Consider the following 26,746-nt stretch of genomic DNA (forward strand, 5'->3'; position numbering starts at 1 on the left):
AACGCTTTGGAAAGGTCAATAAATAGAGCTGCACAACTCTGCTTATTATCGAAAATACTCGCCACATCATTCACCACTTTCATTGTGGCAGTGATGGTGCTATGTTGCTTTCTGAAGCCTGACTGATGTTTAGACAGGATGTCATTTGTACATAAAAACTCCTTTACCTGTTCACTCACTAAGCGTTCAAGAACCTTAGCCAGAACTGACAACTTAGAGATTGGCCTATAGTTATTTAATAAGGTGGCCTCCCCTCCTTTTAGCAAAGGCAGGACATACGCTGACTTCCACAATTTTGGAATTGTGTTAGTGCTGAGGGAGAGGTTAAAAAGAGTAGTGAGAGGTGGAGCAATAAAATCTGCAGCTATCTTTAAAAAGAAAGGTTCTACGTTGTCCGGGCCGGCCGGTTTCTTAGGATCTAACTTGGTTAAAGCTTCACGAACAACATCAACAGTAAAAGGGGTAAAACTAAAAAGGTTTTCCAACACAGGTTTTTCAGAGTCACATCCTGTAGTGTTCACAGAAGCAGAGTTAGTGACAGAATCAAATAGAGAACCACAGGACACAAAATGCTCATTAAAGCAATTTAGCATAGTAGCTCTGTCCGATATAGTGCCAGATGCTGTGGTAATGCACGGAGGTAGCTCATTACGGATATCGCCGGTGGATAACGATTTAATGGCTTTCCAACATTTTCCAGGATTATTCAGATTTTTTTGTGGTTACTGACAGATAGTACTTTGATTTAGCACTTTTGATTTGCGATGTGAAGCTATTCCTTAGCTGCCTAAAACGCAGCCATTCTACCTCTGAGCCTGATTTCCTAGCCTTTGCCCAGGCCTTTTTTCTCTCATGAAGGAGACTGGACAGCTCAGCAGAAAACCAAGGATTGTCTCGTCCCTTTACTCTAAATGTACGCAGGGGTGCATGTCTATCAATGATCTCCATAAAACCAAGATACAAATAAGACCATGCGGTTTCTACATCAGCACACAGATCGATTTTACCCCAATCAAAATCAAACAGATCATGCACAAAACCCTGCTCCACAAAATGTTTTTTGTCTCTCTTAATGATAATGCGAGGTTTAACCTTTTGGACCTTAGTGTCCCTAATTGTGGCTACAACACAGTGATCACTCAGATAATTTGCAAATACTCCCACAGATGAATATTTATGGGGAGCATTAGTTAAAATGAGATCAATTAGGGAGGATTTATTAGGGGACTTAAAGAGCCTGTGACACGAGTTTCCCCCATCATCCAAACCCATCAATTTGAGTAAATATTGTCCCCTTGAAAACCGTTACTGAACTGATTTTGGATATTTGTACTTTGATAACCATTAATCTGCCCTTCAATGTTGACCATTTTCTGGATCTTCTCGGGGATTCTTCAAGTCCCGCCAAATTATGTGTAACGTCATTGCGGGCACGGCGCTCCAGCTGCACCGTTCAGGATCCCAGCATCTGCATGTAAACGCACGATGGCGCACACAGCAGCAAGCTCAGACAGCGATGACAGTTTAATGTTGAACGTGTCTGAGAGCTCATATGAAGCTGAAGGATCGCTTTATGTTGTATCTGTTAGAAGTTTAGGAATTAGGTGCGTCAATATGGGCGATCATACGGTCATGTAGCCAGTGGTGGACTGGGACTAAAAATCATCCCGGGACTCTCGACCGGCCCACTTCGGTACCGCTAGTAAATTGTCAACGGGGGGGAGTGGGGGATGTCAGGGGCGGCGGGTGCTGTAGATAGTAAATGTAAATATGTAAATATTTGTGTCACTGCATCCTGGTAAAATACAAATATAATGCAATGTCTGTGTCTTTGACATTAGCGCTGCTAGCCACCTGTGCCCTGTACTACGAAGCCAGTTCAACAGACCCTGGATATGTTTGAGTAACAAACAAACTAACAACAACAAACTAACAAACGAGATCTCGTTAAGCGGTCCTACGATGCTGGTTATCAACTCGGTAAATCAAGCCAGGGTTTCTCTCACCAGCTGAGAGCGCGTTCACGTCTAAGACATGAGTGGATCTGACTTTAATTACATTTGACTCGAGTGTTTCGTCAACATAATGTGTTGCTTAAAATAATACTTCTGCATACAGTATGTGACACTGTAAGTGTTGCACGGCCAGATACGGCTGGAGAAGCTGACTCAGATAAGGAAATATATGATATATTATGATATTATATGATCGATGATCTGATTGATGATGTAATATGAATGATAAATGCGACACGTCGGCGTCTTCTCTGCATACGGCAGTTTAAACTGTATTTCCTTTATCCTGTAATATGACTTGAGAGATTTAAACTCCGCACACTGAGTTGATCTCTTTTCTATAGACGCCGGAGGCGTAAAAAAAGTTATTTAGCCTTCCCAAACCTGAGCCTCACGCGCCGCCTATGGGGGATGTGCTAGTGATTTATCCGACCGGCCCACTTCGGTACCGGCCCATCGGGATTCGTCCCGATGGCCAGTCCGCCACTGCACCCAGCCCACGTAAACTGTCAACGGGGGGAGCCTCGCTGCGAGGAAACGGTGGACCTAGTGTCCCGATCGGAGTGGGAATAATAATAATAATAATCCGTGCATTTTATCCATTAATTTCCCCAACATTGTGGTGAAAAAACCACACGTTTAATCCATGTTGGTGTACTACAACTACAAAAAGCATCGGTTTGTTTTCTCATCAGGAAATGCAGACCGGCTCAAACAAACGATTTTTAATCATCATCCTCACGATCATTTAATGTATCATATGTTCGCCGAATTGACATGAAAGCACTAATAAATGTAGTTTCATCCACTTGAGTTTACAACTACAAAAATAATCAATTTGTTTTTATATCACATCCTACGAGAGGAAATTCAGCAGCTCTCACTACCGATTTGTAATCCTAATGTAATCATCATCTTCACCACGATCATTTATGTTTATGTTCGCCGAATTGACATGAAAGCACTGACAAATATGAATATACTGTAGTCAACTTCATTAAAACGTTAATAACGTGCCTAAACTCAGTAATTCACCATTTCTACGCATGACAACACACTTTGTCCGTGTTTGGCTCTCTCGCCGCACAGTGAAGCGTTCCCGCATTGACGTCACTTCCGGGTTCCCCCAAAACTTCAAAATGAGTCGGAGGAATTTCCCCGCGAAGTTCGAAATTATTGATATTTAACGGAACGGTATCGCTTTTTCTTTTTTAAACTGACGGTTCAAGATTACTAGTAGCCCAATATTTCATTGCACAACAGTTGTTGGGATGCTGTCACAGGCTCTTTAATGTTAGGGCGAGTAGGACTGTCCACAATCTGAGTAACATTTAAAGAGATACAAAGGTTTTTTAAATCCTCTGACACTGCAGTTAACCAGTCCCAGTTAAAATCTCCAAGTAGCACTAATTCCTTGTAGTCTAGTTGTGATAAAATATTTGCTAGTGAAGACAAGGAGTCTTTGACAGCTGAGGGGGGTCTGTAACAACTCACTACCATGACCTGTTGACCCTTTGCCACTTCTATATTTATGGCTAAAAATTCAAATTGCTTACTGATCGATTTGGAAACTAATGTGGTTACACTGAACTTGTTCTTAACATAAATGGCAACGCCACCACCTTTATTAGGCCGGTCGGTACGATACACATTAAAACCATTTAAGGCAATGTCAGAGGCCAAAATAGATTTGTTTAGCCATGTTTCTGATAAAACAATGACGTCAGCGTCAGTCGAGCTCGCCCAGATACGGACAAAATCTAGTTTACCTAACAGACTGCGCACATTCAAGTGGATGAAACCCAACCCAGACCTAGCTTTAAAATCAGCAGGAGTAGCGATCTGACTACTACTACTGGGCGGACCAGGGTTAGGTTGTACATTTCCTGACAGTAATAACAACAAAAAAACCAGGCATCTTTTCCTCTTAAACGACACACATACATTGTCATCTAATTTAGAAACACCGGAAAAGTCTGCGAGAGTGTGTTTTGAGCTTAAGAAGCAGTCCTGAAGAACCATCATCGAAGGAAAACAAAAAAGACAAACATATTTTGTCGAGCAGATTGTCTGTGACAAGGCAACCGGTATGATTAGTGCAACTCGTACTTCTGCTGGCTAATTCCAGCTAGCACTTCTTAGTCTTGCTAATAAACATGTTACATTTTGCTTCCTCTGTTTGCCTGGTCACTTTTTGTATTATTTTAGATATAGTGTTTTGCCGAGTGAGCATTACAGTTACTGGCAGGTTAGTTTTGTGACCTTTATGGCACATTTCCACTGCAGCGGGGTAGCCCCGTTTAAGCGTCCCTAAGCGTCCTCGCTCAGGCCTCGGGCTGCCTCGCTGGCCGTCCGAGGCCGTGGCGCATTTCCATTACAGTTTAGGACCTAGGGTAGCAACGCAGTGTAGGCGGGGCGATCGGCTTCACATTTCAAGTTGTTCCGTCGAGCTCCCGCTGGATTTTATCATCCCCAATGAGATGTAGGAACGTCGTCACCTCCTCGGTCGACCACGGTGTGCTTTTCTTTGACGTTGCCATTTTTGTAGCTCATCCGTTTACAAAAATGCTGTGTATAAAAATGCTGCAAGCTTGCTTCTAGATATATATGCGACACTAGGGATGATTTTGCGCGCGATCTTGTGACGATTCTCTCTGACCAATCAGCAGTCGAGAGTGTTGACGTCACTAGTTCAGCCCTGGGCTGATAGAACCACGATTTTATGAGGCCGGAAAAAAGGGAAAAAGTACCCGCTAGCCGGTGCTACGCTATATGGAAAGGCCACCAAAAACTGGCCTGGCCGCTTGAGGACGATTAAGGACGCTTAAACGGGACTACCCGCTGCAGTGGAAATGCGCCATTAGACAGTCTAGCTGTTTCTCTCGGTTTACATTATTTGTGCCAAGCCAAGAAAATATACTGCTTGCTTCATATTTGGGAGTGGTTCACTTCTTAAGTATTTCAGTATGATTTATGGAATTTTAAAGCTGCAGTGCCTATCTTTTATCTCCCCCCTGTGGCAGTGATTACCAGTAATCCAGAGTAATTTCCATATGGGTGAAACAAAAACGACGAAGCTGCAGCTATCTGGAGTAGATACTCCAGATTAAAAAGAAACTATGAGCCCAGAGGAAGGATTTAAGTTAAAAAAGAGAGCACTCCTGGGGGGGAAAGCTCACCTACAGGCATAAGTGTGCCAGTGTATAAAGTCGCCACAGATACAAGACAACACAACTGGGAAAAACAAAGAGCGTTCCCTGTGTGCCAAGTGAGAGTTGCGTGAAGTTAATTGGAAAGTGCTTGAATTCAAAGGTTGCAACCCAGCTTTAAGTTTAATTAATTTCTTTATGAGATTACTCCCAGTATATATATTCAAAGCTCAGCACATAATGTTGTTTACTCAACACATTATTTGGATACGGTTTGTTAGTAGTTCTGCGGCTCGTGTTTTAGTTGTTCTTCTGTCAGAAAGCTCAAGAGCTGCCTGCTTGTTTGCTGAGATAATAATGGCAACAGTGCATGATGGAAGTGAGGAAACAGACAGCTGATAAAGACTCTCTTAAATCTGTGAGACACCTGCTCGGCTTTACCCACCAGATGGGCTTGTTTGCCTTTTTCTGGACGCGGCTGCACCTCGGGGCAGAAGGTTCATTTTATCGTCATCAATGATGGCATGAAATAATAACTGTTGCTCACACATATTTGTGGCTGAGCAATGCAATCAGTTGAGGTATATAAAACGCAAAGTCATTTTAAAAGTGTTTATCGCTGCTGAATTCAAATCACCCTCGATGTAGCATTTTTCTTCCCTCTCGCTCAGATTCTATTATATAAAGATGCCCAAAAGGCAAACTGCACAGCAGAATATCTGATCAAGTGCCAGATACATTTCATTAAATTCAGATGAAATAAAGTAATACAAGAGTGCTAAAAGGAACACAACAACCATTTATCAATTTGAAAGCCTGAGTGCTTTTGTGGCCTGATAGAAAACAATGAGATCTCATTTTAGTTACTATCGGAGACATTCATTGCACATTCTGCACTGAAAATGCTGACATCTTTCATAATTATTGATATCATCAAAATACAATAGACAGTAGTTACAATAATATAATCCTCCTTATCCAAACACATCAAGCACAGCAGTCATCTTTCTACACCATCAGTGCATGTGTGTGAGAGAGAGAGAGAGAGAGAGAGAGAGAGAGAGAGAGAGAGAGAAGAGAGAGAGAGAGAGAGAGGAGAGAGAGAGAGAGAGAGAGAGAGAGAGAGAGAGGAAAAGCTATTTGTCAGTGTTGATTCATTGAGTTTTAATCCATTTCCTGCCATCAAGAGTCAGACAGTGAGTGACAGACCTTAACAGCGACAGTGATAACGGCTCCCAAAGGAGCGAGAATGCAACCCAAAATAAACCCATCTGCCTCCCTCGGTGCTGGATGACCTGTGCTCGGCTGTCAGTTTAATCCATTGTTTGACATATCGATGCCGTCGTCACTAAAAAAAATGAAATCAATGTTCAAAGCCGTCACCTGTGATGTATTAAGTCATTGATTTTAATGTGCGGCTTGTGGCATGATATAAGCCGTCTCACAATTACGCTAATGAATATGTCAGCTTTGATTAACTATCAGATGCTCTGATCCTGTAATTGCACAGCTTGCTTCTGTGGACACACACACACACTCTGCCCTACCGGCTCTTCATACTGTAAGTGTGCACATCTGTGTTTGCAGGTGGAGCCATTCCTGCCGTATGAGTACACCTGTGAGGGGATGCTGGAAAGAGTTCACGCCTACATTCAGAACCAGGTGGGTCTCTAAGCTCCAAACCAGCAGGCACACTGGGTGAGGTCATACAAATGAACCTTAATAGAAGTTATTTGTAGGTGCTATGTCGCCTCCCATGAGATTAGGTTGTTAGCAGTTTTGTGTTGTGAGAAATAGAAACGAGGTTAATTGTTCTGCTACTTAGTCTGGCTCCACTACTGTTGCTCTTGCAAGTGAACACCATCAAGTCAGCTGCTCTAAGAATAGACTAGTGGTGTGTAGTAAATTATTACAAAAACGAATAAAGCTTAGAAATAGAATAATGTTACTAGCTGATCATTATTGCTGCAAATTAGTTTTGTGCCATAAAATACAATTAAAAACAATTTTACAAAACAGCTTTGCCCTGGCCTTTTTTAGTAACTACAAAAAAACGTTGTTCCATAACAGGCAAAATAAATGCTGGTTTGTGTGCAGGGGACTCATGGTTAGCAGTGAGTGATCCAGCATGGGTGAGAGTGGGAACTTTTATAAAGATTATCATTATTATAAATATACCCTGAAATATTGTCAGATTATTTTCCGAGCCGTATCGTCACCACTACCACAAAAGTATAGATGCAATGCCAATAGGCAGTCTTAGACCAACATACAAATGCACAGTAGAAAGACAAACTTTGTATGAGTCATGTCTGTCTGTTTTAGCAAATACTGACAAATGTGGAAACTGATCTCATATAGGAGGAACATTTGATTCTTTGTTTTGAGTGCTTTTCTGTAATAGTATTACAATTATGTATTGATCGATCTACTTTTCTAGCACAGATTATTTGTTCAAGTTTCTGCCAGAATTGAGCTTTTCTTGGCCAGACTAGCTTCTAGTGTTGACCACATGATTCAAGTGCAAATGGTGTGACACACACTCCTGACTCTCCTGGCTTTCTTTCTCCAATTACTCTGTACAGTCTTCCAATTTCAAAAACATTCCTTGGTGTTAGCAAACACAGACTCCTCTGCTCATTAGGTTAGTCTTTGTTTTGAGGTGTTTCAGCTTCTTTGTTGACAGGAGAGGGAAGTTAATTGGCTGTTGCATTTTGGATCCTTGTTGCTAAGCCAATCAATTGTATTTTCTCAAGTGTTTGTGAAGCATTTGCAACAGATGCACACCTCCCCTTCTGTCCCTTTGCTTACTATGATGGTTGCATTTTTTATCAAAAGTGAAGGTTTTCCAAGAAATGCTGAATCAATAAATGACTGATAATAGTTAGGAACAGAAACAGCAATTGGAAATGTACAACTGCAAAATGTCTCACTTCATTAAAGCACTCAAATGTCCATTTCATTCTACTAATAAACATATTTATGAAGTTTCCCTTTACGGGATTACTCATTTGCGAAGCTGTAATATTTATGCCTCTGCTCCATTTCCTGGATCAGCTATTAAACATCTCTGCAGGCAGCAGCTGCAAGCTTAATAGACTAGAAAGGTGACTAATTTCTCTCAATGATGTTCCTCGAGGAGGGTGATGAAAGAGATGATAATGCTCATACATAAAAAATGGACTCTAAATTATTTTACACATTCATAAATAATCAAGATATGATGTTATTGTGCGTTTAACTGAATCCAGAGAAAGTACTCAGAAGAATTACAACCACAAAAAAACACACATGTATATCGACACACACATTGCTCTCTGTTTACAGGAGTTGTTGTCCTCTGGTACATTCATTATGTTATGATGGTTGGTATAGTGTCTGGCATTGGCAGGTTAAAGTATGCGTTAGCCTCTGCTCTCACACAATCTCTTCCCAGGCTGTCATACACACACTCATACTCTGTACACACACACACACACACACACACACACACACACACACACACACACACACACACACACACACACACACACACACACACACACACACACACACACACACACACACACACACACAATCATCCTGCCGTGACTGAGACTGTTTCTGAATCGTACATTGTCAAACTCCACAATACACTCTCCTCCCACTCTTTTCTTCCACTTTTCTTAACCTTCTTCGCCATTTCTGACTTTTCCAATATTATTTTCTACTTTCTAAGCTCCCTTACAAATCTTTTTCTTCGTTTTATCTACTACCCGACTGAACCTCTGGCCCTCGTTATCTCAATTACTCCATCTCACCACCGGCCATAAGCAGGGCTTCAGTCCTACTTTGACCCTTATACAATGTACTCTAAAGACAGCTCAGTCTCTTTCTCTGGAAACACTTTCTATATGATGGTATATATTTCCCACTCGTTCTAGTTTCATAAGCATGTTTTGGTTCATTTAACAATTGGAAAAGACCATTTATGGACATTTCTCATTTCAGACATCCTGGTGTTCAAACAAATAGACAGAGTAAGGAGAACTAAGTGTTTATTTGCTCTGTGAATGGTAGCCATACAGAGCAGTGCAGTTGTTGTATTAATAAAAAACAAATGTAAAGAAGTTGGTGATGGCACAATCCTGCTTAATACATGTTTTAGCCTCGGTACATAGACAATCATTTTCCTGTTGCTTAACAGCAGTGTACTGAAGTACTGAAACACTTGAACCGAAGCATACCCTGTGCACGACTTTCCATGTCTTAACCACAAGATTACAAGTTCAATTTGAAGCTAACACACTGACTTACTGTCTAACTGAGACTCTTGAATAACAGAACTATCATTTTGTAACAAGTGCACTTGTCCTAGTTTATATCTGCTGTATAAAAAGCCTGCTGCTGTTGCTGATAAAACATTTAAAAAATGTCCATTAGTCATCCATAGCATTGTAGAAGTGTGCAGAACTACTGCAGGAAGTGAGGAAATAAAAGGGTCTCATGGATGATTAAAACAGACACTTCAGTTAATGACTTGTCTAGACCTCATCAGTGAGGCTGGAGACACCTTAAAACAAAAAGACCCACGTTTCAGATCTTGTCTTTGTTCTTTATGTGTGGGATTGGATAGCCTATTTGCTGAATATGATGACTCAGTGGTAGCATTAAAAAAGCCTCTGCTGTGTCTCATTTGAGATCCTTCCCTTAGTACACTGCCATGTCCTACACTGTGAACACTTGGGCAGTGTGTGACTTTCAATTGGGTAGCGTTGATTTAAATCCTACAAGGCGGCTGTGCCCTTTCAGGAAGTGACCAACCCTGCTGTTAGCTCAACCCAGTCTCACTGCATTTCGTGTTATAGTCACAACATTTAATCTATTGATTCGTGTTCACCAACACGATTTTCCCCTTTTTTTCGTGTCACACAGAACGACTTTAAAAGCAATGTATTTCTATTGGTAGTATATTTAGTGCCTGCACCACGTCTTTTTGTCCGGTCGGGTCTTGGAAGACCAGAAGCTGTGTGGTTCATAAAAAAATGTTCTTACTCAATATCAAGCCACGATTATTGATTTGATTTAAAATCGTATAATGTCGGACATTTTCTGCCGTCAGTGAGGAAAATAAATGGGGCTCAGAGCCTCAGAATACTGAAATCTGTATATTTTTTTCCTTCTAATTTGTTATTATTTTCTAAATAACACACTGTTATTTACTCAACAATAACACACAATTATCCTTGTTTTTATTTATTTGTTTAATTCTATGATATCGGGCTTTTTTGCCGTCCGTCAGGAACTCAATTTAAAAATAAAAGAACCGGAAACAGATACACACCCACTGAACTGGTTACCCAAGATCCTCAGCTATGGTTGAAGCTCGGTGATTGGATGTTTTAGCCGCAATGCACGTTGGGATATGGCGTTTATGCGATATGAAATCGGAAAACATTAAAAAAAAAAATAATAATAATACTTTAATCCGAGTGTACATGCTTTTCTTTTTGAAAGTCATCACATAACGGCATTGTAATACACGGTTTGGCTGCATTAAATATTACACATCTGGCGTAGTTCTTTATTTATAGAGCCCTGATTAGAAGACTTCTGGACAAACTGGAAGAAATGCCGCCGAAACTGAATATGTGACGTGGATCATAGATATATAAGCAATTAAACAACATCTTCAATTTCTCTTCACACAATACGTCTCCTTGCAGTATCAATAGTAATTCGGCTGACTTTTATATTTGATCCAATTGGTAGATAGGTAACGGTGCACAGCTGATAGACAGGGACTTGTAGTTTTTAAAGATATTACTGATTTTCTTTGAATTAAAGAATGTAAATACTGAGTTGAGAGAATAGTCAGGGGTTTTGAGTGATGGGAGACACATCTATGGAATCAGAATTTCAATAGTTTACCATTAAATTACGGATATACCTTTCTGTCTGTGATGTTTTACAAATCAGATATTAATGTTTAGAAGTACAACTAAATAAAAAATAATATAGCAATACCCTGTACAATTATATGAAAACATGAATAAAACTATACATCTTCAGATGTTATACATGCATAAGTGTCCTACACTAATAATAAAAAGTATACTTTGTTGTGTTAACACTTTAAACTTGACCGTTTTTTAACCCACACCACCTAGTGGTTAAAGCACGTTATTGCATTTCTTTGTTGAATATGTTATATTTGATGAAAAAAATATTAAGAGTACATACAAAGTAGGGGGAAAGTAGAAGGTCAATTATATAAATATAGAATATAAAATATCAAGAAGATACTGTAAGTGATCTCTACAATAAAACAGTTTAGTGCCGGATGTACAAAGATATTAATAGGAGGATGTGCAAAACAGAAAAACGAATTCACCTTTATTCAAACATTAAAGAATAGTTAAGGTTAAGGTCTTCTTTTGAATAAGAAAAAAACTTTGGGGGTATCTATCTACAGATAAATATTAAGCCTGACAAATTACTTAACGTCTAATATATTGCTGTCCTGCAATGTTAACTATGTTGAAGCACTTGTTTTAACTGATATTATTAATTATACTGAGATGTATGTAGATAGTATAAGAAATGTGCAGAATATGACAGTTTAATGGTGGAGGTATACACACATATTGATAGATGTCTTGTAATGCGCTGTTGAGGAATCTGCGACCCAAGTTTTTCATCATTGCATAACTACACCGTAGTTGTGTATATGATATGTCAATAAACCTTAGAAAATCTTGAAATCTTGAAAGGGATGTGCAAAATAGCCATTATATACAGTCTTTAATTAACTATTAGTAGAGAATAACGAGTAATGAATATACTTTATACCCGTTGGAGTCCAGTTTTGGATAGTCTGCTGTGGTTTCATTCCATTTCAAAGAGCTGCTTGACGCTCGGCGTAACCTTGGCACACTGCCACTCCAACATCCAATCACAGAGCTTGAAGATTAATCACAGGGTTTGTCAAGCAAAGGGACTGTAGTCCCAAACAATAGCTGAGGATTATGGGTAGTGTAGTGTCTTCGGCCATCCTAAACTCCGAAAAAACTATTTGTTTCTCCGAATCGAAGGGGGAAAACACAAAACCATTGTACACAATTTAAACCAATCAATGTTGTGTAATTAACAAGGATAAACTGATGTTTTTAGTTGATGAGTACTGCAGATTACTATGCAAACTTCGAGACCGGAAATACTGTTTTCACCCCAAGCTGTTGCCTGGCAACGCAATTCTGTTGATAGTTATTTCATATCGCATAAACACCATATCCCAACTTGCATTGCGGCTAAAACATCCAATCACCGAGCTTTAACCATAGCTGAGGATCTTGGGTAATCAGTTCAGTGGGTGTGTATCGCCTACGTCTGTTTCCGTTGACTTTCTTTTGAAATTCAGTTCCTGACGGACGGGAAAAAAGCCAGATAATATAGAATTAAACCAATAAATAAAAACAAGGATAATTGTGTGTTATTGTTGAGTAAATAATGGTGTGTTATTTAGAAAAGAATAACAAATTAGAAGAAAAAAAAGATTTAAAAAATACATATTTCAGTATTCTGAGCTTCTGAGCCCCATTTATTTTGCTCATGGACGGCACAAAAAGTCTGACATTATAGGATTTAAAATAAAATCAATCATCGTGGCTTGATATTGAGTAAGAAAATGTTTTTATGAACCACACAGCTTCCGGTCTTCCAAGACCCGACCGGACAAAAAGATGTGGTGCAGGCACGAAATATACTACCAATAGAAATACATTGCTTTTAAAGTCGTTCTGTGTGACACAAAAAAAAAAGGGGAAAATCGTGTTGGTGAACACGAATCAATAGATTAAATGTTGTGAGTATAACACGAAATGCAGTGAGACTGGGTTGCTTATGTTGCTAGCTAACTAGCAACATTAGCTAGCAGTAGCAAATCATTAAAGACTGCTAAATTAACCTAATACAATTAATGGTGGCTTCACAGTATAGTGGTTATTTTATTAAAAAGTGAAAAAAAAACATGTTTACCTTTTTTTTGTATTGTGCTGTCTTCACCTAGGCAATAACAGCTGGTCCCACAACTTCTGGTATGTAGCCAATGGCGTCGATTGTAGCCTATTTTGTTCCGCACTCAAAATTTGGACCACAATGATGCATTTGTGCTCTCCAAATAGCACATTTAACTAGAGAAGTATGTAAACTGACACACAGCACTCATTCTTAACTTGCTATAATCACATACGCACCTATCTTGTTCATAATTACCAGAGAAAATAACAAATGTTGTACATTTTCTAACAAGCCCTTCACACAAAATCAAATACATGAACTCAATCAAATAAATTGGTTTGATACAAAAACTAATGAAATAATTCAAAATAGTAGCATCTGCACTGCCTTCCATCTCTAAACCTTGTTTGTTTCCATGCTCGTTACATTCCTGATGAGCTGTGTGAGTGTGTGTCACAGATGTTGTGGGATAAGGAGAGCAGCAGAGATGGAGAGATAGGAAGCCAAGTTATTGCCTGCGGGCACTGGGAGCCTGTTTAATACAGAGACCGGAGGCCAGTGGGACATGTCAGAGAAATATTATTACCTGGGTTTTATGAATAGTCCCAGCTGGAGGGGAAATATAATCAGGACTCTCAGTGCAGTCTAATTCTCTCTCCAACCCCCACTTGTTATTGGTTGGCATGGCTGCATTCATATAATTTCCTGGAAGATTGACGAGGGCGTGTCAGCTCTGATAAGCACCTTTGTATCAGAATGTTTGTTATTATTTCCCCCGCTTAGCTATTGCAGAGCTGAATGTATGATTTGTCACTGATCTGAGTTTATTTTATCTGACAGGGCAAAGTGTTAGCAATAGAGTGGAGCAGGGATGATGTATTTCTGTAGGCCGACCCTGAAGTTAGCATTGTCTCTCTTGACAAAAAGCCAATGGGATTTTCTCTCTGTGGAACACACAAGTGAATGATACTTTGTTCAGCAGCAGAGTCGCCACATATTAACACCTCTTTATAATAGTTGAAGCGTAAATGCAATCTGCAGAAGTCAAAAGCTAATATTAGGTTATAAACCGCTAAGCTAAATGCGGACACGGTTGGATGACGTTTAGTATTCTCAATTGTTAGCATTTGCACTATTATTGACTGACATATTTTATGTTGTAGAACAAAATGTGAAATATCATAAGCTTGTGTTAACCATGGACCTTCAGGGATCCAACCAAAACCTTTCAGAACAAACATTGACTTTAAGACTGGAGCTAACCGGAAGTGCCAAGTGTTTTAGGACACATCCCTGCTACACTTATACAACACTGAGCAAATGACTGATCTGGGTCACTCTATCTTTGCTCCTGCAGGACTTTTGTTCCCCCGAAGCTCCCTTTCCTCCTGTAAACTCGTCTTGGCTGAGCAGTCCTTTCGTCCTGCTGCCTAACTCCAGCATCCTAACCTGGGCCTCCAACGCCAGCTCCTACACATCCTGGCCGCCCCTCAGTGCGCTGCGCCTGCTGGCTTCTCTGGAAGGAGAGTCCTGTGTGGAGGCGTGCCAGGGTGCAGAGCTCATCTGTGAACCTGCCTTGTATCGCTTCATCAACATTAAGGAGGCCTTCAGCGCGTAAGTTGTTTCTTCATTGGGATAATTGACTCACCATTTGGCCCAGAACTGTTTTTATCGTTTCATTTGCTGCTATCGATGCATGGCAGTGGAAAGATAACACCAAGATTTAAGTATCAGAGGAAAATAATCCTTTTTAGACATAATAGTTGACCCTTTAAAATGCTGAAATGAAGGGAAGTGATGCCAACACACACATGCTGTTTTTAATACAAAGATTTGTCACCAATCTGGAATCTTATGGATATACATTTGCATGTCAACTTTACACCCATCAATGTGATATACACTGTAGTGCATGTACCTTCTTTAAATAGAAAATGGAAGTTCAACTCTTCTTGCTGAAAGCCCCATCCACACTATTGATTACCTTTTTGAATGCTCATTCTGCAAAGCAACCAATTGGACTAACTAACTAACTTTTCCTCTCCACAACATTAAGCCTGATTTGCATTTTTTGTTTAAAGTTATGCAATCCAGAAGAAGACACTAGTTTTACTGTTTCCTCTCGTATCTCCCCTAATTCCTTTAGGTTTTTGGGGCAGCACTGTAACAATAAAATAAATATATTACTGTGTAAAAGTCCCTAAAGGTGCATTACTCATTCTACAGTATTAATAAAACTGTCCGTACAGCTATATCTTCCATAGCGTACTCAGACTAATCATAATATTTATTTGGTCTATATTGTATTCATATTAATTATGTCTATAGTGTCTTATTTCTATCAGCTAGGGTGTATTCAATTTGTATTCCACTGCTTATAGTAGTTCACCTTTTTTATTTAGTTATTTTAATATGATGTGTTAATGCTTATGTAAAGCACTTTGAATTGCCTTTGTGTCTGGAATGTGTCTCATAATTAAACCTTAACCTATAGTGTGTATACCCATAAATACTGTCATACTGTATTAACGTTGGCTTTTTTAATCTTTTATATTTATATACTTGCATAATACTATAAATAATTTATATTAAATGAAATAATATTTAGCTTTGGTGCTATGCTAGGTGGCAGCCTGTTGCAGCAGCTACTTTTATTCTCTTCGTTTATTTCTTGTGTCTTAATTTCTCTTATACATTGCCTTGTATTTTTTATGCTGCTGCAACGCAAACATTTCCCAAATTTGGATCAATAAAGTACCTATCTATCTATCTATCTATCTATCTATCTATCTATCTATCATCTATCTATCTATCTATCTATCTATCTATCTATCTATCTATCTATCTATCTATCTATCTATCTATCTATCTATCTATCTATCTATCTATCTATCTATCTATCTATCTATCTATCTATCTATCTATCTATCTCTATCTATAACACTGAACTGTATTGCTTCTGTTGCACGTACTGGTAATGCTAACTGCATTTCATTGTCTTAGTACTGTAATGACAAAGTGGAATAAAAAAAACGGAGAAAATAAACTCTAATAACTCTAACTGCTCCGTGTTTGTTCGCAGGCTGGAGCTCCAGTGTGATGGAGTGGAGTCCCAGGTGAACCACCTCCTCCCTGCCTTCTCAGCGGAGCATGCTGAATGTGGCCTGCAGCAGGATCCGCTGCTGTTTAGCTGCGCCGGCTCCAGTGCCAAATACCAGCGCCTCTGCCCCTGCAGGGACTATCGGGTCGGCCAGGTGGCTCTGTGCAGAGACTGCCTATGACCAGAGGAGGATCTGTGGTCTGAGACTCTTTTATAGCTCACGGCGAAATCTCTTTGAAAAGGAAAGTCCGTGGTGAAATGCTGAAACACAAAAACTCAGCTCCTTTACCTCTGACAGAGGACTGGATGCGGAATTATAAGATGGCATTACCTCTCAGGGACCTGCATGATTGTACTTTGAATCTGGTGGGTTTGAAGTCTCAGTTTAAAAGGTTTACATGGCGGCTGCATTAGAAACCACAGTCTTTACAACTGAATTGGATCTTTTGGTGGATCAGTTTAGTCAAGAGGGAAGCTTTGAATTAAACTAAATATTGCAAATGCTTGAAATTCACAAGTGTGTTTGCTCGGTGTCGTGTGAATACCTACAGTGTCATAGTGGAGTTTGGATATTTGTAAATGCACCCAAAGCCATTTACACTATGTTGAGATGTAATATTTTACATGTACTGTAATGAATATATTTGTATATAAGTGTTGTTTAATAAATTGCCACAACAAGAAAACTGTTTGTTTCTAATTGAATATAGGGGGAAGTGGGAATTATTTTAATTAGTCTTCTTTCAGATTCATCCTAATTGGAAAGATATCATCAATCTTGTATGGTCAATTTCACAAAGTGTGGAGAATATCTTAATCACTTCTCTCACATTGTGATTTATGTTCAGTGCTGGCTTCAAATGATTTGTTTATAAAGCGTTCTTTAGAAACAAGGTGACGATAGTGTTTCCACAGTTTCCTAAATCAATGGTTTTTAAAGTGATGTTTCTTTTGTTTTTGCTTTAACTGAAGCAGATAATAAATTATTCTTCACTTATATAAACATATACTGTATTAGCAAGACACATTTTTGTAATTGACCTTTACAGAGATGAGCTTGAGCAATACTGGAAAGTGGTTTATATATGAGAGCAGCAGATAAATATACATATTATTTTAGGCTTATCGCTCTTGACGAAGCTGCTTTAGTATGTTGGCAAAGGGTTTAGCCTGTGACCTAAGATTTCCATTGACATATCTACACTGTAGCTATGTACAAATGACAATACAAGCCTTGAATCTTGACTTTAGGTTGTCGAGCATTTCTTATTGGAAAGCTTACATGCCTATATGTCAGTTGTTTTTGGATGCTGTTATTGTTCTTTTTGCCCGTTCTGTAACTATTTGTATTTGTAACGCAATACCATACCGTTGTAAGGAATGCAATATTCTGTTTGGTACGAGGCTTCAGAAGTCTAGGTTAACCAAATGAGAAACACATCTTCTAATTTACTAAGTCTTTTCAGTAAAATCATTCCTCCATGTAATTGTTTCCACAGACAGTTTTCTTGCAGAGTTGCTGCAGAAAGACAACACAAAGTAAACCCTGCCCTTGAATACCTTCACAAGATACTCAGCCTCACGTTGCCTTAGCCAACCTTCTTTTTTTGTTCCCCTTCTCTTGGATTGTATTAGAAGAAATCTAGAGGTAGGGAGGTGGATGTATGATAACAGTGTTAATGCTCAAAAGGGAAGTATTGTATTAAAGGTCCCATCATATGCTTTTCTGTTTATTACCCGTCCCCTTGTGCGTTATAGCTTTTTCTGCATGTAAACGGTCTGCAGAGTCACAAACCCTCAAAGTAAAACTCTAACACACCTGTCTATGCTGCCCCAGAACGCCTCGTTGGAGATTTATCTTTTTCCATCGTTTACTTCTTGGGTATAGTGACGTATTTCGGGTATAGTGAAGTAACGTTACGTCCGCGGAGCCGTTACGACCAATCCGCGGACTTCCTCAATCCTCACACACACACACACACACACACACACACACACACACACACACACACACACACACACACACACACACACACACACACACACACACACACACACACACACACACACACACACACACACACACACACACACACACACACTCGGTGGGACGTCGCGACTGTGGGACTGGCTCACTGGTGTGGAGTTGGCGAGACAGCGAGAAACCGCGGAACTCAGCCTGGGCACACAAACTCCCAGCCAGGCTCCAGGTGTGTGTGTGTGTGTGTGCCCAGGCTGGGGTTGCGATCGGATAATCCAAAAATCAGCTCCTAACGTCTAACCCTATCGTCTATTCCTTGACCTCTGAGTGAAACGTCACGGGGTTAAGGGATAGTGGATAGGAGAATTCAAAAGGACTTAGGAGAAGAGACTGCGGTACTTTAGAGAATTCGAACGGCAATTATCATCGATGTATTTTTAGTATAACCCAACAATGGAATTATGATCAGTAGAAATGGCCATGACATGGGACCTTTAAGTTAGACTTGGGAAATGGGAACCAAGGCGTGTAAAGTAAGATGAATATCACCAGAGGCCTACAGGAAACTGCAGCAGATTTGTATGGCTCAAGACTCGTTGGATTTATTACTACAAATAGGACTAATTTCAAACCCCTCAGCATGGTGCTAAGTTAAGTTCTGCCCATTCACTTTGAATGGGGTGACGTCACGATTCGCCGAACTGCATTGTGGGAGCAAAGCGTAGCTTCTCTCGCGGTGCTCGCTGCAAAAGTAGAGCAATATTCTACTTTTGCCGCCTCGACGGAGGCGTCAGCCAATCAAATCCCGCGTATGCAAATCTGACATTACAAGCGCTAGCCAATCAAACCGCGTGTATGTTGGGAGAGCCAGACCGCAGTTATTTCCCATATGTCAAAAAATGGAAGAGAAAATTATCGTGGCGGTACTATATGACCACCAGTCCCTCTTTACATACAGGGATACAAACCGGAGGAGCCAGGCATGGGGGGAGGTGGCAGAGACAGTGGGTGAAACTGGTAGGTTTTCGACTGTTTGGGGAGTTTATATCCAGTGTACTTCGTTTGAATGGACAGCTAGCAAGCATAGACAGTATATTTAGCCAGCATGGATGTAGCATTAATGCTTTGCTTTGTATGTCCGGGGCGGGACATTCATGTGATTGGTTGTTGGTCGCGTTGTTCGTAAAAAATCCCCAAGCTTCAGACACGCCCACCGCCAAGCGGTAACGCACGCCGCCGTGTGTAGGCTCCGTCGCCGTGCTCGCTGCAAAAGTAGAGCAATGTTCTACTTTTGCCGCCTCGACGGAGGCGTCAGCCAATCAAATCCCGCGTATGCAAATCTGACAGTACAAGCGCTAGCCAATCAAACCGTGTGTATGTTGGGAGAGCCAGACCGCAGTTATTTCCCATATGTCAAAAAATGGAGGAGAAAATGACGGGCGGTAGGGAATCACCCGGTACTATATGACCAGTCCCTCTTTACATACAGGGATACAAACCGGAAGAGCCAGGCATGGGGGGAGGTGGCAGAGACAGTGGGTGAAACTGGTAGGTTTTTGCCTGTTTGGGGAGTTTATATCCAGTGTACTTCGTTTGAATGGACAGCTAGCAAGCATAGACAGTATATTTAGCCAGCATGGATGTAGCATGAATGCTTTGCTTTGTATGTCCGGGGCGGGACATTCATGTGATTGGTTGTTGGTCGCGTTGCTCGCTACTCCCCAAGCTCAAGACACGCCCACCGCCAAGCGGCAACGCACGCCGCCGTGTGTAGGCTCCTCAGATGAGCTCTGCCTCACCTCAGAATGCGTCACCCCACAGAAACTGGCTGGAAAGCGGGCCTAAGCGCCTGCCTGCACCATCTCACTGTATGTCAAATGTTTGTAGATCCCTTTATTACATTTATCCTCACCATCCATAGTCTCTAAATAACTTATTTCACGTATGATATTTAGGCTCGCTGGTCTCATCATACAACGGCAATGAAAAAAGCACCAGGAGAGGCAGCCATAACCTCTGTCGCACTGAAGGGGGCGCACGTGAGCCCACAGGTTCTTGTTGCTACTGTTATTCTACGCAGGGACGGTAGACACGAACAACAAACTAGACTTTTGAAACTACAGGAAGATAAGGAGGACTTTTACAAAAAAGTAATAGAGATTGTTGTCCAGAAGGATAGCATGGACTTCATCTTCAAGTCAAGGTAAGACCACAATTGTAATGAAAATGGGATCTTACTAAGAAAGAACAATCCAATATTTAGATTTTGGGTATCCTTTTGTTGAACAGTCTGTTTAAAATGAATCGAAGCATCAGACTAAAAAAGCTTTTGAAAATAACCGAACATTTGATTTCGATTAAGGTCAAAATATAATATTTCTAAATCTGACTGAAAAAGTCAGTGCCTCACCAGCCATGAACCTCACCGCACGTCACTGGTAGGACAATGTTTGAAACAATTTCACCAAAAGATTGCAGTTAAATTAGTTCCCCCCCCCCCCCCCACCCCCCATCAGGCACAGTCATTATTTCCAGAATGTTATCCTCTCCACATGCATTCCTGTTTTTCTACACAGTAGGAAATGTGGTCAACATTAGCAGGACAGCAAATAATGTCTCAAACAAAAAACATCATATGTACGAAAGTTGAATATGAACGGATAACAACAATTATCTCATTATATCTTTAGAAATGTTCTCTTTCTTCTGACTGTAAAATATGCAGATTTATTTCATCACTGACACTTTCCAGGTTCATTTCCAATTCAATCTATTTTCTCTCCCCTCTTTGTGTTTACTTGTGTGGGCTTCACAAAGAAAAATCCATATTTCATATTCACTTAATGTCTCATGAAACCATTAAGTAAAGATGTATACACAGCACTGTTTTAAATCACCTTTACAGACTGACATTATAATTTTTTCGCACAGAAACGATGCATGCAAGTCGTTATCGTGTGAGCTGCTGCTCCACTGAAGCTGAAACTCTGCTTAAGATAAGAGGATTTTAATGAGACTTCTTCAAAAGACACAGTTGGGGTTTTCATGTAATGATTGTGCTAGTCTCTCTTTGACTGATAGAAAGGACTATTTCACATTATGCTCATGTTCGCCTCTTCAATTCATAATCTCTGAACTAACATTTAACTTTCTCTCAAAAACCCAAAGAGAAAAGACTAAGAGTGACAGCGGTCAGGAAGGCTTTTCATTTGGATGAATTCATGTTTTTAACCAAAGTTTGAAAGAAAAATAAACCACTTGAGCAGAATGATAAATGATACCTTTCAGAGTTAGACAATGCTGCACATACTCTTAACCCTCTATGGCATGACTTTTTATTTTGGAAGGAAAAAAATGTTTCACCATGTGTTTTAGGAGCTTAGGGGTCCCTGATATTATATCAATTATAAAATGTGACCCCCCCTCAACCAGGGGTTGGTTTGTTGCCTCAGGGCAACACTGTGCTACGAGGGTATTGAAACACCAAGGATTTCTACAATTCAGAAGAAATAGAAAAAAACAACTCTATATGAATTCAAAAGGTTTTCTTTGTGTGTGTGTGTGTGTGTGTGTGTGTGTGTGTGTGTGTGTGTGTGTGTGTGAGAGTGTGTGTGTGTGTATGTGCGTGTGTGTGTGTGTGTGTGTCTGTGTGTATGTGTTTGTATGTGTGTGTGTATATCTGTGTGTATGTGCGTGTCTGTGTGTGTCTGTGTGTATGTGTCTCTGTGTGTGTGTGTGTGTGTGTGTGTGTGTGTGTTTGTGTTTGTGTGTGTCTGTGTGTGTGTGTGTATGTATGTGTGTGTATGTGTGTGTGTGTATGTGTGTGTCTCTCTGTGTGTGTATGTGTGTGTGTGTGTGTGTGTGTGTGTGTGTGTCTGTGTGTCTGTGTGTCTGTGTGTATGTCTTTGTCTGTGTGTATGTGTTTGTCTGTGTGTATGTGTATGTGTGTGTGTGTCTATGTGTGTGTGTCTGTGTGCCTAACCCTATCTTGACCTTCACTGTCCTCACTGTCAGACGGAATAGCCCTAACAGCCTGACCGTGTCCCTTCCTTTAACATGTTTTGGGTCCATTTCCTGTAAATATCAGCAGAGGTAAAAACATTGACTTTATCATTTTACAGCTGAGCACACTTGCATGATATTGCCTGGAAAAAAGTGGTCTAAGTGCACAGTGTTGCCCTGAGGCAACGAACAAAAAAACATAGTTTTAGCTAATTAATAAATACATAATAAGTCTTTAAACAATCAAATATACTTCTTTACGTATTCTTGCACATGCATGTATTTTTTATTTTAAGTTGTGTACATTTCTAATATGTTAAAAAGTGAAATGTATCTTACCAAGTGGTGGCCCTGAGTCCCCTGCAGCTTTGCTTGCAGAAAGGACTGCTCCACCCCCAGACAAAATGCCACACCCATATAATTCCCTCATTGTATTGGACACCAGCATGTCAGGTGACATTGTGTATATTTAAAAAAATAAAAATATTTAGAGGGTCAGTGTGAGGTCGAAAAAAGTGGTTTGTTGCCTGAGGGCAACAGTATGCCATAGAGCAGGGGTGTCAAACTCAAGGCCCGGGGGCCAAATCCGGCCCGCGACTTCATTTTATGTGGCCCCACAAGAGCTTGCAAAGAATATAATATGTTTATTATACGGTTACATGCTACTTTACAGAAGCACGTTGCCCATAAACGACATGTCCCACAATGCATCTCAAATGTAACTTTTTCTCAGAATTTGACTTTTTTTTGTCAAAATATGCCTTTTTTCTTAGAATTAGCCTTTTTCTCATAGATTTTTTTTTTCAAAATGCCACTTCTTCTTTTTTTCAGAGTGTGGCTTTTCTTTTAAAATCATATTGTGACATTCTCACTGAAGAGACTTGCAATGATTTGCCCTAGACTTCTGCTTTCAGACGTAGTTAATTATGAAGTTATTACCCTATCCGATAATAATCCAATGCAGAGGCAATAATGTAATATAACAAGTTATTTCATATATATTCAATATTTATATATGTCTTTTTATATAGTCTTAAAGTTACAACCGGCCCTTTGAGTGCAACCATAATGCTGATGTGGCCCGCGATGAAATTGAGTTTGACACCCCTGCCATAGAGGGTTTTTCTTTTCAGCTTCAAAAACTCACCTCTATTTCTGCTTTTCACCACTTCAACATTCTTTTAATTTCCTGCCAAGAAAGAGCTGCTTTAATACGAAACCAATTCTGCAGAAACCATATAATAATGCTTTACAAGCTGCAGATACTTCACTTGTGGCTGTTTGCTCTCATTTTCGGCACAGCTCATTTACCTCCATGTAAATTCAATAAGATCGTTTTTTTATTCTTTTTATTTTTGGTTAAAAAGAGAAAAAAAAAGAGTTCTCTCAAGTTTCCAGATAGAATAGATCGATAGAAATGATGGAACAAAACAAGCTGAGGGTGTAAGTGAAGACAAACAACTAAATAACTATGTTATAAACCTTTGTTTTTGGCTTTAAAGATTCAAGTCTGCATAAAGAAAACTGTTCTGATTAGAACATATGGCACAATATAAAATAATAATAATAATAATAACAATTAAAAAGAATAATAATAATAATACATGTAAAACAAAATCCACATAAATAAATAAATACATAAAAATACATTAAAACAAAGTTTTAAAGGGGCCCTATTATGCTACCATGTTGATATTTGCTTTTGTTGTGCCTCTACTGTGACAAAAGGCTTCAAAGGAACGTTTGCTTTTAACAATGAACATGAAATATGGTTACCCATTTAAATTCCCTTAATGTTTAATGAGTTTATGTCCTTTACCTTAGCCTAACACTTTTATTTTCTCTTCACTTTTCAGATGAAAACGATTCGTACAATTTCCCAGCACCGACCCTTTTCACACACATTAATGGATTGTGTCTCTTGTATAAAGATAAATGCATCACAAATGATGACCCTGCACAGCTCTCTTTGAGTCACACTGTACTGTATGCCTTTGTGCATAATAATAGGTGTCTGAAACAGAAACACCTAATGGAGTGCGCCTGTTATGAGTTTAGTGTGAATTCTTAACAACTTTGTTGCTCCGCATTAGTGATGTGTAGATAAATAAAATATCACAAATATATGTTGTAGTTATATTAGCCATAATAATGGAGTTAAAAAGTTAAAAAGGTTTTTGTGCTGAGAGATTTTAGGAAGATTCATCACCTTTGTTTAATTGTGTCACTCCTTTATCTCAGCTTTCTCATCACATAATATAGCTGATAATGAGAAATGCCATCTGTTAGTCATAACTGATAACCCCTGTTTTCACACCACTTAATTCCTTGAAAGCACTTGATTGTAATTGCATTCTTGCTCATTATGCAGATTAATTGGCTGGTGTGAATAATTGTAATTTGTTTCTCTTTTCTCTATTCCCCTCATTTGGCTGTATTTCATTTTTCACGAAAAGGTGAAATGGAGGCTTGCTCTTGTGCTTTCTTTTTATCTGTATTGCATGTGTTTCAGCACCTGAGGTAAAAGTATTGCTGCTGTTTGATAACTTCTCTTGTGTAGCACAGTGAGGCTTTATTTCAACTCGCATCTCAGGTAGGAGTGAGGGGGCAGCGCAAACAGAGCCAATATATAACAAATCCCAACGGTGTTGATTTTTCAGCTTTGCACACTCGGAGAAGAACCCATATTGTATCAACACACACTATACTAGTGGCACTGTATACGAAATATGATCTGCAGCTACTCCCGTCGATGATGTTAAATATATTTCATGGGGTTAGCTGGAAATCGCATCATTAATGCAAACTCTGTCAAGAGACGTAGACTTATTTCACAACAATGGAGGTTTTGTCCAAAAAAGTTACACTTATAGCAGCTGTATATACCTCAGCTGAAGAGGTTGTATTGAAGTTGTATTCTGTTCCCTGTTTTTCCCAGATTTGTGCTACCTGAAATAAGCTATGTATTCCCCAACATGTTGAATTATTCCTTTGAATTGCAGCAGCTAAGTTTGTCTGGAAAGCATGCCAGGCTTCCTTTTTGTGTGAATATATTTCATGGTGGCTCCCCTCAAATTCACTTTTGTCCTTTGGTCAGAGGAGTTATGATTCCTGGTTAATCCTTTTTTCATGGATTCAGGTTCATATTTGCAACATTTCAAGCCTCCTGCAGACAGTCTCAGCCCCCAGGCAGGCACGGCCTCATTCTGTAGGATTTCATACCCTCTTACAGTAAAAGGACCCATTTCACATTAGACCTATCTCCTCTGTAATGCACAAGTGGCAGTGTAGAGCTCAATGAGAAGTCAAGAGGCTACTCCAGTCATTCTCTGTTACTGAGTCATGGCTCCCGCTGCCAGCTGGCTGCTCTAGCAACAGACACCCAGACTGCATCTGTCTCAGCTGTCTCACTGTCAGACTCGGCACGATTGCAAAGGCCTCTCCATTACTGAATCCATAGAGCTGAGTGTGAATGGCATAATAGATATAAGAACCAATCCTCCACAGTCTCATGTGGGAGATTTTTAGGGTCTGGATGGCTTTGGCTGAGCTTTAAAAGAAGCTTGGTGACTAGAAACCTTCAGTCCTAACAAATAAGGAAGGTTTGGAGGGTGAAGGAAGGCAAGGCAAGGCAAGGCAAGGCAAGGCAAGGCAAGGCAAGGCAAGGCAAGGCAAGGCAAGGCAAGGCAAGGCAAGGCAAGGCAAGGCAAGGCAAGGCAAGGCAAGGCAAGGCAAGGCAAGGCAAGGCAAGGCAAGGCAAGGCAAGGCAAGGCAAGGCAAGGCAAGGCAAGGCAAGGCAAGGCAAGGCAAGGCAAGGCAAGGCAAGGCAAGGCAAGGCAAGGCAAGGCAAGGCAAGGCAAGGCAAGGCAAGGCAAGGCAAGGCAAGGCAAGTTTATTTATATAGCACTTTTCAACACAAGGCAATTCAAAGTGCTTTACAAAAAATGCAAGAGATTAAGAAAATGGCATTTAAAATCAGTCATTAAAAAGAAAAGCTAATAAAATAAACATTAAAAGAAAAAATACATGGATAAAAGTTACAGTGCAGTTTAAGATATGAATAGTTCAATTAAAAGCAGCGACAAAAAGAAAAGTCTTCAGCCTGGATTTAAAAGTAGTAGGAAGTAGGAAGGAGGGATGAAGGAGAGAAATCCTCCCCTTATAATAATTCCTTACATTTATTATAGCGCTTTTCCAGATGCTCAAAGCGCTTTACAAATACACATTACACGTATCATACATGCAATGGTCAGATACTGTGGACAATACCCACAGGAGCAAGTTCAGGTGAAGTGTCTTGCCCAAGGACACAACGGCTTTACAGACGCAGCAGCGGCGGGTTTCACCCCTTGATCTGATGATCATTGCACAGCGCCACACCGTCCATCTTCACGCCTCGAGGTCATCAAGGCGCTTTTACAAATACACATTAGTATCATACATGTACTGTGGACAATACCCACAGGAGCAAATCCGGGTGAAGTGTCTTGCCCAAGGACAC

General features: G+C 40.0%; 1 protein-coding gene across 3 annotated transcripts in view; it reads left to right on the forward strand.

The window, feature by feature from the left end:
* LOC117535395 (alpha-1,6-mannosylglycoprotein 6-beta-N-acetylglucosaminyltransferase B-like) overlaps positions 1 to 16,948 on the forward strand; it is a 114,511-nt gene extending 97,563 nt beyond the window's left edge. For all 3 annotated transcript variants that reach the window (XM_034199843.1, XM_034199841.1, XM_034199842.1), the window contains exons 16-18: positions 6,752 to 6,826; positions 14,520 to 14,776; positions 16,245 to 16,948. In XM_034199843.1, the coding sequence (XP_034055734.1) occupies positions 6,752 to 6,826; positions 14,520 to 14,776; positions 16,245 to 16,443 (531 nt within the window). In that variant the 3' untranslated portion in view covers positions 16,444 to 16,948. The remainder of the gene's footprint in view (positions 1 to 6,751; positions 6,827 to 14,519; positions 14,777 to 16,244) is intronic.
* Positions 16,949 to 26,746: the final 9,798 nt, after the last annotated feature.

The sequence above is a fragment of the Gymnodraco acuticeps genome, unplaced genomic scaffold (genome assembly GCF_902827175.1).
Source record: "Gymnodraco acuticeps unplaced genomic scaffold, fGymAcu1.1, whole genome shotgun sequence".
NCBI classification, from domain to species: domain Eukaryota; kingdom Metazoa; phylum Chordata; class Actinopteri; order Perciformes; family Bathydraconidae; genus Gymnodraco; species Gymnodraco acuticeps.